Genomic DNA, 14,893 nt, shown 5'->3' on the forward strand with positions numbered 1-14,893 from the left:
CTGTCGATAAGAAAGTTCCCCCGAGAGCTTGATGGCAGGGAAAGAAAAGTACGAGGTGTTTGAAAGTACGAGATGTGTACCTCTGGAAGTTCTGTGTACGAAAAGGAAGTTTCGGAAGTTCTGTGTTTTCCGGAAGTTCTGTATATGTCGTTCTGTATAAAGAGAGTACGAGGAGTGTGCCTCCGGAAGTTCGTACTTTCTTCGAAGAAAAGTACGAGGTGTGTACCTACGGATTGCTCTGTGTCAGCAGTGGGATGAAGGTAAGCAGATAGCCCTTTTACACGAATTAAATAATCCAATTCAAAAAATAAGTCTTTCTTCAGGACGGCTTTCCCAGCGACAAAAAGGGAGATTTTTTCCCGTGCGTAACCTAAGCCAACAACGTCCTCCATGAAGCCACCTGCGCTCTTAAAGAGATGGCTCAAGATTGCTTTGCCATAACACAATAATCTAACATTTTTTTTTAAATAAAATAATTTTGCCCAAGCGTATAGGAATTTACTGGCCTTAAATGCAACAAACAGAAAAGATAAACAAATCATTTCTAATTTATTATTGTTTTTCCTGGAGACCTCTCTCTATCTTTCTCTTCTTTTTCTCTTCTTTTTTCTACGTTATACTAAAATTATGCAGTTTATTTTTTTTTTTTTTTGGTTGGCGCATTAGATTTTTTGAACTCTTCATTATTTAGTAAAATATCTCAGTTTAAAGTAATGACTTTCAAATCTTACTATTTAAGAATGCTTAAATTTCTGTGGCATAATTTTTTTCTAACTTTCCTTATCTTTATTTTTTGATAAGTAGAAGAATTTAACATTTTATTTAATGTGAAAGAAAAAAGAGTGCTTGCGAAGAATAATTTTCTTCTGACGTAGAGAGGACTTTCTTCCGTTTCTCGAAATTCCCCGAGTCTTGAAAGTCCGGAAAATACTCGTATCTAAATTTACGTAAAACAAAAGCTTAAAAAAATATTGCCTTGTTTGAAAACACTTTTTTTTTTTCAAAAAACGTTATTTATTCACTTATATGATAAGCTAAATTGAGATTTAGTATTTTTAATTTACATTTGTGTATATCTGCTATCCATTCTTTTCAAACACGACTAAAAATAGATCGTGTGAGATACCATAAGCAGAAGCTCTTGTTGCATCACAGAGCCTATGGATAATGAATTATAGATGAGTTTTAAGCAGTCGAAAGTTTCAAACTCACGAGTAAACAAATTACTAGAATTGATTTATGGTGACAGATAATCTTATGATTATATATATATACTATATGTGTGTGTGCGCGCGAAAGTAACTCATCTTAGATAGAGTTTCTCATCTTAGATAGAATCAGAACCCTTTTCTATTTAAGCAAAGAGTGTTTTGCATTCATTAATTAATGAAATAATTACTTTTAGAATATTCTCCAAAAACATTAATTTCGAAGCTTGCATTTTTTGTCAATTAAGGTCGCAATGAAAGAGCTGAACTTGTAATATTTTATAGTGAGTGTATAGTTATTAGTCTTGTTTAGAAAATCGTGATATTACCATTGTACAAAGATGATCATTATACAAAGTTATCCAATGCCAATGATTTAAAAATTACGGAGTTCCTATGGTTCAAAACCATTTACCTCCTCATCAGAATTACTAAAAGCGAGCAGAAATGAGAAAAAATTTTGCATAAGTGAATTACCTGATGCACACTAGAGGGAGCCACTGGCTCAAGAAAGTTTAGGGATAGAGATGAGATAATAAAAACTTAAGAATCAAAATATTTTATAAAAGTTTTTAGGTTTTATAATTTTTTTTGTATTTTAAATTTTATACTTTTTTTTTGGTTTTTATAAATTTTTTTATACACAATACAACACTAAAGCAGAAAGCGGAGAGGAAAGATTTTAAGATTAATAGGCTCATTGGCATGTGGCTTGTGTAGGATAGTGCAAATAATAAATATGAACGCGTTGAAAATATTCATAGGCAGATTTTAAAAAATCTGCGGGAGATGTGACTCTATGCGAACAGATTGATAACTTTGCTTGAAGATCTTGGTTGCAGGTAGAGATGGTAATAAGCAATTATATGGCAGCTCGCTGAAGAGACTTCCTTCCTTCATGGCGCGGGAGCTGGAACTGATGTTGAGAGGGCGTGTCTTGCCCTTTTAGATGGAGGGTAGATGCCGAACTCTCGGCCAATCACGGCTCTTGGTCTCTTCTGTGAGCTGCGAATAGTAGGATCATAGGCTGGCATCTGCTGAAGTGCTCGGTTATCAATCTGTTCAATTTTGAGGAATAAATTTTGACTATGTTTTTTGATAAGGTAATCAACTGGTACAAAGTTATCATAATACATGCGGCTGAAGCTTAGTTTTTTTTTAATATCATGAGCTAAGTAACATTGTAGCCATTCACCAAACATATTTATAGTCCCTAGTAAAATCTACTCAGCTAAGTAACTTTACAAAAGAGCTCGTAATGTGAAAATGTCAAGTTACCAATCTAGTTGCTAATCAAACTAAAATATAGCTAATAACCAACTATATTACCATGTGTTAGGAGTTACAATATTTAACAGAAACTGATCCTTTCAGACCATATGCACACATTCAGTAGAGTTGGAATTCAACGAATGAACTTAATTTGATATGCGTCATGGAACTACATTATAACTGACTCTTACTTATCAACCGCAAATCCAGAAATTACCATTTTCATCTGAAATTTTCATTCATTGCTGAGTAATAAACCAAGATTCAACGCAAGTTGAATTACGCACTTTTTAGATATATTTAATTGGCCCTATTTATATCCGTTCTTACCTTCTTTGTATTCACTAATTTACATCTTCTTCTGGAATGAGCTTCTGTACGCATGAAATCAGAAGGGATAGGGATAGAATAGGATAAAAATAAAACGAGAACTGGTTAAAAAAACTGATAATAAAGAATGAAAATTAATGAAGCGATTAACTACTTTCAGACAATTATAGAGGATAACTTCAATAAGCAATAATTTAGCAATACATTCAACAGGCAGCAGTTTTAAAATTAGAACTTTTAGAGTTTATCTAGTTCAATATTTTGAGCTAGATAAGTCTTAAAAGAGCAAGCATCCATTTGTGATTCAGTATCCGTCTAGTATCTAACTCCGTATCTATCGAGAGTACTGAGCTGCGTTTGTTTGCATCCTACACTCCAGTTCGAAATATAATTATATATAAATTTATTTTTTAATTTAATTGCCATTTGTTTACTATAACTTTACCATTTTTTGTACTTAAAGTGCTCAGACTTTCGGTTCTTAAATTCGAGTCCTGTATTTGTGACACTTACCAAATTTTAGACATTTATAACGCCAACTTTCCGCTCTTTGTATTGGAACTTATGTACCTGTGCCTTTTGGTTTGTATAGTAATCAATAAAAACGATGCAAGCTCTTAGCATCTGGCAGTTCTAGAGATGAAATTATAATTTTGTCAAATTTTCAAATTATGTATATCGGCACATGTAGTAGAAAACGTCTAAAGGTGAATGAACTATTCTTTGTCCCATTACAAAATCCACCAGGTGATATTTATGCTTAGAATTTTACCTAAAAAAATATATTCCAGTAGCCAGTCTTTTGATAAGATAGAATGACCCCATCGTAACAAAATTTCACAATTTCCCAAATGGAGCTGAAAACGACACCCTTGAGACTTAGAATATTGTTCCTGAAGCTGAAGGCCAGGTAGAAGTTTCTCGTTTCAGAAATGGAGGTTTTCGCCTCTTACTCAACAGATATAGTGTTGTTAGATCATTAGTGGCCGACAACAAGATCTCTTATTATTTTAATTACTTTCCATATCCAGATTACTAAGCTATATTCAAATGAGAATGCTTCTTTCACAGCCAAATTCGACAGTTCTGGCAGCGCCACTATGTAAGAAAGTAATAAAGCGATATATTTCAAAATCAGTTCGAACAACTTCTGATTAAAATTTTTAATATTTGAACCATTAAGAAAGACTCTTACTAATTTTCTTTAATTCTTGTAAATTTGTGAGAAACCTGGTTCCATTTGAATAATTTAAAAATAACTTCAAAAACTGTTCAGCTGCTTCAGTTGTCTGTAGAATTGATATTAAATGTATGAAAGAAGTACCAATTTTTTTCCACCACGTATTATATTTGGAACTAAATGTGAAGGCTACTTATAAAGTTAGTTATGGTATATCAACTGATAGCTTTCCGGCCAAAAAGTCATACCTTCATAAAAGACTTTCTAAATGGAACTGATTTCCACACTTTCATGTTTACGTAGAATAATGTGGTGATGTTTCTCGTTTCAGAAATGAATTCGTTCAACTATTATTCAAAACACATAATGGTTAAAAATCATTAATTTCCGAAAAGAAAAATTCCTGTTATATTAATTGCTTTTTTATCCAAATTATATTGATCTACATTTTAAGTAAGGCTATTTTTTTCATAGCAAACTTATACGAAACTTTTGATAGTAGTGTTTAAGTGGGTAAATAGTGTCATTTTTTATTTGCTGGGTAACTTAACTGTTTGAAATTGGTTGCTACTGATAAAATATTTTCTTGTAGTGTCATTCTTTCGGGACATTTGATCAACTGTCAGTAAAATTCATTCTTAAATTTCTCTCTGATTTTAGTTCTTTGAGACTTTATAGTGAGGGTGACTGGCGGTAGGTAGTGCATCTCACTCCGTAATAATGGTTGGTACATTTGTAAGGTTGCGTAATACTTACTGCATTTTTGAACTCAAAACATATTTATTACAATATATAATATACATACTTATTATAATATATAATGACCATATTTATTACAATATGTGAATATATATAATTCAGGGAGAGCATAGAACAGTTATTGAAGTGAATTATAGTCCTCGTGACATGAGGAACCTCTAACGAGGGTCTCTCTAGTCGAGAGTTCAAGAGCATTCTAACGTGTTGTTCCGACGGAAAAAAATCTTCAAACTGAATTAGCGATGTCTCCTTAATTTTTCAGTAGTATTTTACATTTTCTGATTCGTTATATCTGGAACGATATCAAAAGGAAAAACAAGATCATTGGTTCGTCAGCCCTCCTGAAATCAAGAGGCTTTGACAACAGAGACAGTGCAGAACGCTCAAATCTCTTGACACTGGTCGTGAAGTTATATCTCTTGTACTGTCAACTGTAGCGAAATATTGCGTCTGCTATTTCAGAACCATCTGGTGTGTCACGTCGTAAAAGCTTGGAAACAGTGACTTGCGGGGACCGCACACACAATTTTTCTCATCTCTGTGTGGTCCGCTGCAACAGTATATCTTCCAGTATGCTTTGATATGTATCGTCCAAAGAAAACAACGTTACAATTTAGTATCAAAGTACAAAAATATTTAAACATAAATAAATCTCAGGTAACTCATCATAATTTTGACTGAATTACTGAACTTATCACTGAATTATAATTTTGACTTTTGTTCCGCGAAAATTACCCACAAAGGCTTTTCAGTCAGTGAATTGGATTTTTCTCGGTAAGGGTATCTAGAGAGCCCCTGATTTCCTGCTCTGACTGATCTTCAATATATGCATCTGATTCTCTACAATAAAAAGAACTTAAAAAGGATTTGGTGAAGACATTCTTTGATCGTTAAATGGCTATATAGCATTTGGTTGTAAACTGAGTATTCTCGGATTTGATCCTCGTTCGAAACAGCAGTCTTCGAATCTTTTCATTCAAATAGCTAAGTTCTGTTAATTTATTGTAAATATAATGGATTGTTTAATACATAAGAATCACTTTAATCAATTTGACTCTAATTTTCTAAGCACTACATTGCTTAATGTTTACTTTCTGCACTTTTACTAAAATTTTAAATGAAGTTAGGAAAATATTAGCTATTTCTAAAGGCCATTAGAACGGTAAGCGCTAAAACTAAATTGAATTAACGTTGAAGTTTTATAAATATAAAATCTGATAGCTTAAAATGTAATAATTGACTGGAATTAATATTTTTTTAAAACTTCTTTTAATGACTTCACAGAATTAAAGAAAAAAATTATGTATTTCAGCATCTAGAATAAATAAGTACACTCACGTTTGTGAAAATTGCAACACCATGAAGGACTTACGCGAGTGAGCTGAAATTTTCAGGAAATGCAAAGTAGCGCATGATATGCAAATGATTAGAATTGCAAATCCGTAGCGCATGCGTATGCTGAGCAGCGCCCTCTGAACGGCTGATGGATCCGAATAAATAGACGGCTGTAGCGAGGCGTGTATGGTTATCGGTGGTTATCTGCTAGTGGTAAACGTTAACTCAATCTGTACTTATGCCTCGTCGACGAAAGAGAGAGAGATTTGAACAACTTACAGAGTTTGAACGAGGGAGAATCATCGGCCTTCGTGAAGCTGGATTGTCGTATCGTGCAGTAGCCTCTCGTGTGCAGCGTAACAGCAGCACAGTGATGCGCGTTTGGAAGCAGTGGACGGACGAGTGTCGGACAACTCGGAAATCCGGGAGTGGACCCCGAAATGTGACGTCAGCTCGCGATGATAGACACCTGGTCCGCATGGCGCGGACGGACCGTACAGCTTCCTCTAGACAATTGGCAGCACTGTGGTCAATAGCTACAGGTGTTTCATTGTGTGCTTCATCAATTCGTAGACGTCTGCTACAGTGTGGACTGCGCGCACGGACTCCTTTATACAGGATCCCCCTAACGCACGACCATCGCCGCCTGCGGCTACAATGGGCCAATCAGCATAGAGACTGGCGTGCTGATTGGCAGCATGTCGTGTTTTCTGACGAATCCCGCTTTAATTTGTGGTACCATGATGGCCGCATTCGTGTCAGACGCTATGCCGGTGAACGCGACCTTCCAGAGTGCATTATCGAACGCCACAGTGGACGAACACCCGGAGTTATGGTCTGGGGCGCCATAGCATATCATAGACGATCTCAATTGCTACGAATTGTGGGCAATCTGAACAGCAACCGGTATATCCGTGAAGTTCTACAGCCCGAAGCTGTTCCCTTCCTTCAAAGCTTGCCAGGCGCTGTATTTCAACAGGACAATGCCCGCCCTCATACTGCTCGGATTGTTAAATCCTTCTTTGCAGCGCAGCAGGTACAGCTTCTTCCTTGGCCTGCGTGTTCCCCGGATATGTCTCCAATTGAACATGTGTGGGATGTCATTGGTCGGCGTCTTGCTCGTGATCCTCGTCCTGTTGCGTCTGCAGACGAACTTTGGGTACGCGTACAAACGATATGGAATGCTCTTCCTCAGTCAGACATTCAACTTTGTTTGACTCCATGCCACGTCGTGTAGCAGCACTTATTGCGGCGCGTGGTGGCCACACAAAATACTGATTCTGATCTCTTGTTCTTGTTTGTTTGCTTTGAACATTTAATCATTTATTTGTACCACTACCACTCAACTGTGTATTAAATTGCATTCAATTATGACGATTCCTTCTTGGTGTTGCAATTTTCACAAACGTGAGTGTATAAAGAAGACAATTAGAAACTTGATATTTTATTCACATTTCTTTGTTTTTAAGGAAAACAAAATATTTGTTAAATTTACCTTTACATGTTGGGCAACAATCCTTTGTATCAGAAGAAAGACATTGGACAGAGTCACAGTTTCTGAGACGGCAAAGCACCAAGCCGGTCTAAAAGAAAGATTGTACATCTTATACACATAAAAAATACTCTTCGCATATAATGAATTTATTTATTATTTGCACAGTTTAAAAGTAATGAGGTTTCAGTCAGTTTTAAATAAGTTTTAAGATATAAAATACGTATTTTTTGTTTGTGATCTCGAAAAGCTCTATCGGTAATTGAAACAAGCCATAATGGAGCATTTTGCGGTTGATTAATTTGAGCCAATGTTTGAAATGCTTTGCTTATGAATATTAAACAGTTTCTAAAATTAAATTAATAACGATATTTCCTGTAAGAAAATGAAAATTAGTGTTCCAGTTTAAAGACAGTAAAGAAAAATGTTTCTTTTACTACCCTGAGATAAAATTTTGTCTTTCGGCGGATACTATGATCACCAAAATTAGGTTTAAAAGCAGGACGGGAATTATATATCATACTCGTGCATAATACTACGAAAGGTTTTCCTGCTATACTGTAATTTGTCATCAGAATATGGATTAAGTTAGGTATGGGTGCAGGAGAACCTATTATTTACCCTTAGTAAGTAGGTAAAGGCCTCTTATATTACTTATTGAGATTAACAGCGCATTCTTGGGATCCATGGTGCCGTTCAGGTGCCGAGGTGCTACTCTTGTCTGGTGCAACCGTCATCGCAAGCTCTGCCAAAGCTGGCGGCGATACCGGTTGTCCCGTCATGTGCCCGGATCTACGATATTATTAAAAATATTTAGGATACAAGGATTTATTATGTTATGTCCTTCTGCCTGTCTTGTCCTTCTGCCTGTCTGTTATACTAAGCAGAAATAGATGTGACAAAATTTTAATGTATGGCGCATCAAATTTTGCGCGAAATAAGGTAGAAGTAACTGAGAAACAAGAACAATCATAGTATATGTTTCTGATGAAGTCCAGGTAAATGAGATCATAAAGAAGAACAAGCTGTATTTATTGTTTAGGTTGGTAGAGTTGTGCATCATAAGTTGATCCCTACTCACCACGCTATTAATATAGCCTTTTCCTTTCGATGTTTTGCTGCAGGTGCTACATTACGATGAAGGACATAGGTTATGGGATTGTAAAAACTGTTTCTTCGCATGCCAGCTATGGCTCCAAGCATACTACCGGATGATTCTCAACGATTATGGTCTGTTGATTGGCTTGAAACATGGTAACCTATAAAATATGCCGTTATTTTCTCTGGTGTTGACTACTGTGCAATTTAACGCCCTTAAAAACAATTTCAAATGAGTGGATCAGTTGTCCGAAGACTTCTTTTCAGTCGTTCATGGCTATGCACCCTCTAAAGATAAGGGCCCTGATAGACCACAGTTTTAGAGGCACTTCCTAATAACGCATTGATCCACTTTTAGCTTTGATTACATTTGTTATTCCTCTGGGAATGGATTGAACAGACTGCTGCTATCATTGATTTAAGTTAGCCAATGGCATAATGGCAGCTGTAATTTCATTTGGATTGGATGAAGATTTTTTATAACTTTGAAATGATCTTTCCACTTAGTCCCACAAATACTATGTAGGACTGAAATCCATGAGTGGACTGAGCTGGCCATTGTAGCAATTGGAGCTATATCAAGCTCTTCGAACCAGTTTATGATCAATCGTGCACAGTGACAAGGTGTGTTGTTCTACTTAAAGTGACTATCTGCATATGGGACACAATGGATATGAAGGAGTGTACATGATCGTCAATAAATGAGGTAAGCAGCTTTGGTTAGAGATATTTTCAGACGTACCACTGCATTTCAGAAAATGTTCCCTTTGTCATAATTCCATAGCCATCACTGCTAGAAGAGTTGTCATTAGGCAAGAAGGGTCCATAAACTCGTTCCGTTTCTGCCCTGTTCTGAACCGGTTGCACCATGCTTCTTCCGATGTTAGCTAGACTTGCTACCATTTAAGACATGAAGACATTCAATGAAGAAGGCAAAACATTCCATATAAAAAGACCATATGCAATATGTCACAACCACTTTATTTGTCAGATTTCTTATCTTGTGACCAAGCTGTTCATTCTTATTAAGATATTACTATGGGGGTCAAGGTTTCCAGATAATTCAAGCTATCCGAAACGAGGCGAATGCCAGTGTACAATAGATACTAAAAGAAGCATTCTAGCAATGCTACCAGGAATATGTGTGCTAGAGTAAATGTATGTTAATGTTACCTCAAAGCTGGTTAGATGATCATTTTGTACATTTGAAATAGAATTGCTCTAAAAGTATTTTTGTGAACTTTTTGAACACAGAATAAATTTGTTTGCATAGAAAAGTTTAAAAAATGTAGAATAAATCTAAACATGCTTTATATAGTAAATTCAACATATTCCATTTTGTCATTGCATTTGCACCTACGAAAAAAAGAAATGTTCGTTACTCTGCAAAGAATATTTCAATGGAAAACTCATTTAAATTTTAATTTTAACTTACTTGACACATGCAGTGAATGCACTGGTTTGGCTTTTGTGCTTGAAGCCCAGTAGCATTGGATGAAAATTCTTCCCCATGTTGATATACTCTTCCATTGTGCAGGCAAGGCAGTTTGGGATCTTCACTTTTTGTATCAGTATTCAGGCTTTGGTCAAGCTTTACTTCTTCGGAAGCGCCTTTAGTTCAGTAGACGAAGTACCAAAAAATCAGAAAAATATATTCTCTCTTAGGATTATTTGTTTAAAGCTGAAGTACATTTGCCAATAAAAAAAATAAATGTTTATAACAGTAACTAAATAAAAAAAACTTTCACCTGAAAGTGGCAATTTGTCCTGAGCAAAAATTCGTTACATTTCTGAAAATTATTCCATCTGTATTCTATATCATCCATTTAAGCTTGATACTATTTAACAAATGATAAATTTTTTACCATATTCATTTTTAGAAATTTACTGATATTATGGAGAAAGCTTCTGAATATTTTACTGCGCAGGTTTAATACTACTATATGCTGACTGAAATTATATAAAAAGGCATATAAATATTTACAAGCAGACTGTTAAACCCCTTATTTATCAATATCATATTAGTCAGCAGAAATTTTATATGGCTATATTCTAACAAAACAATCCTAGTCTCCCGTGCACACTATCGTATTGCAAGTGGTTAAGACGTCAAGATAGCTACTGGTTGACTCTGTGGAGTGAATATTTCATTTTTCATATTTATCGTCCCCAAAATTCTAATCTCTACAATATATTAATTTATGCGTGGTTTTCTTAACAGATAGATCTTACATATTCATCATTTTAACCAGTCTTTCCCAGTATGCGAGTTGTTACTTAAGTCGATTTTAGAGACAAAGGAAGAAATTTAGTTACAGACTTAGAAAGAGCAGCAATTTTAATTAGGGCAGGCTGTATTATGGAAAATTAACAATTCCAAGAAGAGCTAGAAAATGTAAGAAACTTGGGGAATACAAACATTTAATAAAATTTTATCTATAAGTATTCTTGGTAAAAATTCTGAAGAGTTTGTAGCTTGAAATATATCATGCTTTCAGAATGACTTGTGAATTTTAATCAACTTCTATAAATATGTTCTCTTGGTATCTGTTACTATAAAATCCTTTCTTCATATCCGCTTCACATTTTCCTTTGGATTCAAAATTCTCTGAAAAATTAATAATTATTTTCTGCAAATTTACAACAATCCTTTTAAGAAATTTCATATTAGAAAATACTCAGAAATTATTTATTTTTCCAATATTAACTGAGGTTAAGTTTTAGATATTTAATAGCACTAAAGAGTCATATAAGAATAAGCTACAGACATCTAAATTCTGGTTTTACTATCAATGTATTCTGATACTTTGGCACATTTCACTGGGAACTTTTGAATCAGTATTACAGAAAATTAAGGTAGATGGCCTTTATGTGCTTTGGTATAGTGAAATAAATGATTCTAAAACATTAAAAGTATTCTCGTATAACAGAAATTTTAGGAACTGTTATAAGTTTGGAAAAAGAAAACGAAAGCTGATGTAATTTGTATTCTGTAGGCTTCTAAACGTAATTTCTATGCGTTTCATTCCATTTAACAAAGCATAATCAAAAGAAATCATAAAAAATAGGAATAATTCCAATTTTATCAATATACGCATGCGAGGCTAATTTAAGAGTCAGAAATTAAAAAAATAGAGTAGATTTAAGAAAGAGTGTCTTAACACTGAGTCATACCTTAAAAACCGAATGTGGAAAGTCCGTTGGTTGTTTAACGTTAATTTATTATGCCTAGAAAGGAAAATCCTTCTTATAGACAATTTTTAATTATTCATAATGGATGTTTTTTGTTTAGTTCAAACGTTCTCCATACAGATGTTATATTTCAGTATAGGAAATCTGTAATTCCGGATATTTTGAGTGAAGATCTTATGATGTAAAAGACAATTACCAGTTCAAAAAACTTTATTGAAGAGCATTAAGCATCTTTTCTTACAGTAAGATAATGATCTGCTTCTCTGAAAATTTTTTCCAAATATGTTAAAGACGTTTCATAGCTGTCCACTTAGAATAAAGGAAAAATAGGAAATCCCATATGTTCTTTCATCGAGTCTTTGCAGTTCTCCGTTATGACGTGCCTTCAAACACGAAAGAACGCTACCCAAGCTTTCAATGATATGCAACAGTTTGAAAAGGCTCCTAAAGAGAGCGGAGAGACAACTCCGTTATTATTTCCGCATTAAAAGGAAGCAATCTGAAGGGTGCATATAAATCGGTTTTTTAAACAAAAATGGTTCCACCGAGGGAACATTACAGGAGAAATGTACATTTAGATTTAAACAATTACCATTGAATTTGAATAAAAAATTTAATGGCTAAAATATCTTTCCCATCGAATTAATTGAATGACAGAAGGCAGTCCAGACATCACTGTCCTTAGAAAAATCGTGAACTTTTAGGCTTCGCCTCTTCTGCAAGTGCAGTATAAAAAAAAGACAAAAAAAAAAAAAAAAAGAAAAAGAAAAAAGAAAAAAGAAAAAAAAAAGAAAAAAAAGAAAAAAAAAAAAAGGGAAATTAATTAGCAAAACAATTGATTAGGATTTTATTATTAATTTTTTTTTAAGTTTCGATATGCAGTTGTTTCAGTTGTAAAATTTTGGAATTTTCCCCCTCATAACTCTCGAATTTTTTTACATCTAACAAATTCTCTTTTTATTGCATTAAGCATCAAAAACATGCATCAAGCTGCCTCGATTTATAAATGACCAACTACAAGAAATTCTGAAATTCTTCTGTGCGTGCTGTCAAGGTTTAAATGATTCACATGTCCAGCTAGGAAGTGAAGTGCCTGTGGCTGAAATTCCAGTAAAGACAAGAGGGATTTTTATTTTTATGTTTTCTGATATAAAAAAACCTAATAGTTCCTAAACTGAAGTGAAGTGAACGATAATACGAGTACAACACCGCCTGGATTTGTCGACTTGGCTTCTGCGTCTCTCCTTTTGCCATTAAATGGGCTAGAACATAAGGAATTATTGCATTTTTCCTGGGCGTTTTTTGGTGGTGTAAGTGCCTAACTATAGTTTGACCATCGCAAACGCAACCTTGATTGACATTCTGTGGAAACACTTAGAATCATCCAGAAGGGTTGTTCATTACGTACTGCGGGCAAAGGGATCATATGAGGGACCTCTCTCCGCCGGAAAGAGGGAATTTACTACTGAAAGAAGGGAAGACTCCTTGTCATCATATTCGCACCTTTTGTTCATATGAGCAGAAATTAAGATTTGTATTGATTTGAAACCTGGATGAATGTTTTTCATAATTTATGAATTTTATACGAACAGTGCATATTCCATCACTTACTTTAAAAAATAAGAACACTAAATGTAATGGAACTACATTTTTAGCAGAAAAATACTTTCTGCACTATAGAAAAAAATGATCAACAAATTTTCACCTTATTTGAGCGGGATATGTCTAGATCGTAGTTGATTTAATGTGACATTTGCCAGTATTGCAACATTATTAGTACTGTAACGTGACTTTTGTCAGTATTACAAGAGTATTTTTAATTTTTTCTAAAATAAATTTCGTGTTTCTTTTTTTTTTCAAGCCAATATGAATAGTAATGAATATAGATTTTAGTGCAATAATAAAAAAAAGTCATGAATATTTATTATAATACAACTATTATAATGAATTAAATAACTATAATAATCATTTATTATTATAACTAATTATGAAGAAATTTTTTCAGCATATAATAATGTACATACATATAAGCTCAAAGATAAAAAAATATATCGTAAAATTATTATAATCTTTTAAAATAATATTATTAGGATTAATTTTACTAATAATAGAATGAAAAGTATGAGACAAAATGTACCAATTAAGCGATTATAATAAGAACTGTTTAATACAGTTTATCATTAAATTATGTATATATAGCGAAATTAAGCTTAAAAACACTCATGTTTTTACTACATATAACTAAATAAATGCACAAAATTAAACACAATGTAATGAAACAGTTAATTACAATGATAATCATATTTCAACTTAAATTACTTAAAAGTAATTTTTGCCTCAATTGAGTGCATTTTGAATGCTGCGTAAACAAACAGGAAAGAAGTAGAACGGAAAAATTCCTACTATATGATTTATATTCATCCTCTGTTTCATAAATAAATCGGTCCAAATGGCACGTGTATGTTTGTGTTCAAGGTTGCGGGTGCGGGGATCAGACTATAATGGAAGATTCAGCTACTATGTAGATGAGTTTAGACGCTCGAATCCTGGTGAGTATACAGTTAGTTTTTCATTTTTTCTAATGCCCGTCCTTATCAGGACTTAGAAGAGAAAGGCTAGTTCATAGAGCATTCCCCCTGAAACAGGAAGCGAATGGCGATGACGTAGTCATGTTGACACTGACTGCAAAGACGCAATTCTCAAGAAAGAAATTAACGTTTTAAATTTGGAAAAAAAACAGCCTTAGAAAACTGGGCAAGAAAAAATGGTTATAATTTAGAAGAGAAGATGTTACTCGTATTAAACAACTTTAGATTAACGTAGTTTTGTATATATATGTCATTTTCCCCCTAACTAAAGCTCCATTTCTAGATTTTCCGAAGAGTTCCTCACGTTTGTTTTTAGTTATGAGAATTACGTAAAACTGGACTTCAAACCACTAAAATCTTAAACGTTTTCTTCAAATACTTGTTATAATAATAGTAATTAATTTACGGGATATATATTCGTGGACCGCATAAAATTATT

General features: G+C 33.9%; 1 protein-coding gene across 1 annotated transcript in view; it reads right to left on the reverse strand.

Moving 5' to 3' along the window:
* Nucleotides 1-14,893, reverse strand: part of LOC118182555 (chordin-like protein 1) — a 156,690-nt gene that overhangs the window by 42,422 nt on the left and 99,375 nt on the right. The window contains exons 5-6 of the mRNA XM_035351925.2: nt 10,110-10,285; nt 7,580-7,667 (exon numbers count right to left, since the gene is read on the reverse strand). Of these exons, the coding sequence (XP_035207816.1) occupies nt 7,580-7,667; nt 10,110-10,285 (264 nt within the window). The remainder of the gene's footprint in view (nt 1-7,579; nt 7,668-10,109; nt 10,286-14,893) is intronic.

This window comes from Stegodyphus dumicola, chromosome X2 (genome assembly GCF_044657685.1).
Source record: "Stegodyphus dumicola isolate Sdum_Otavi_A_Nest chromosome X2, ASM4465768v1".
Classification (NCBI taxonomy): domain Eukaryota; kingdom Metazoa; phylum Arthropoda; class Arachnida; order Araneae; family Eresidae; genus Stegodyphus; species Stegodyphus dumicola.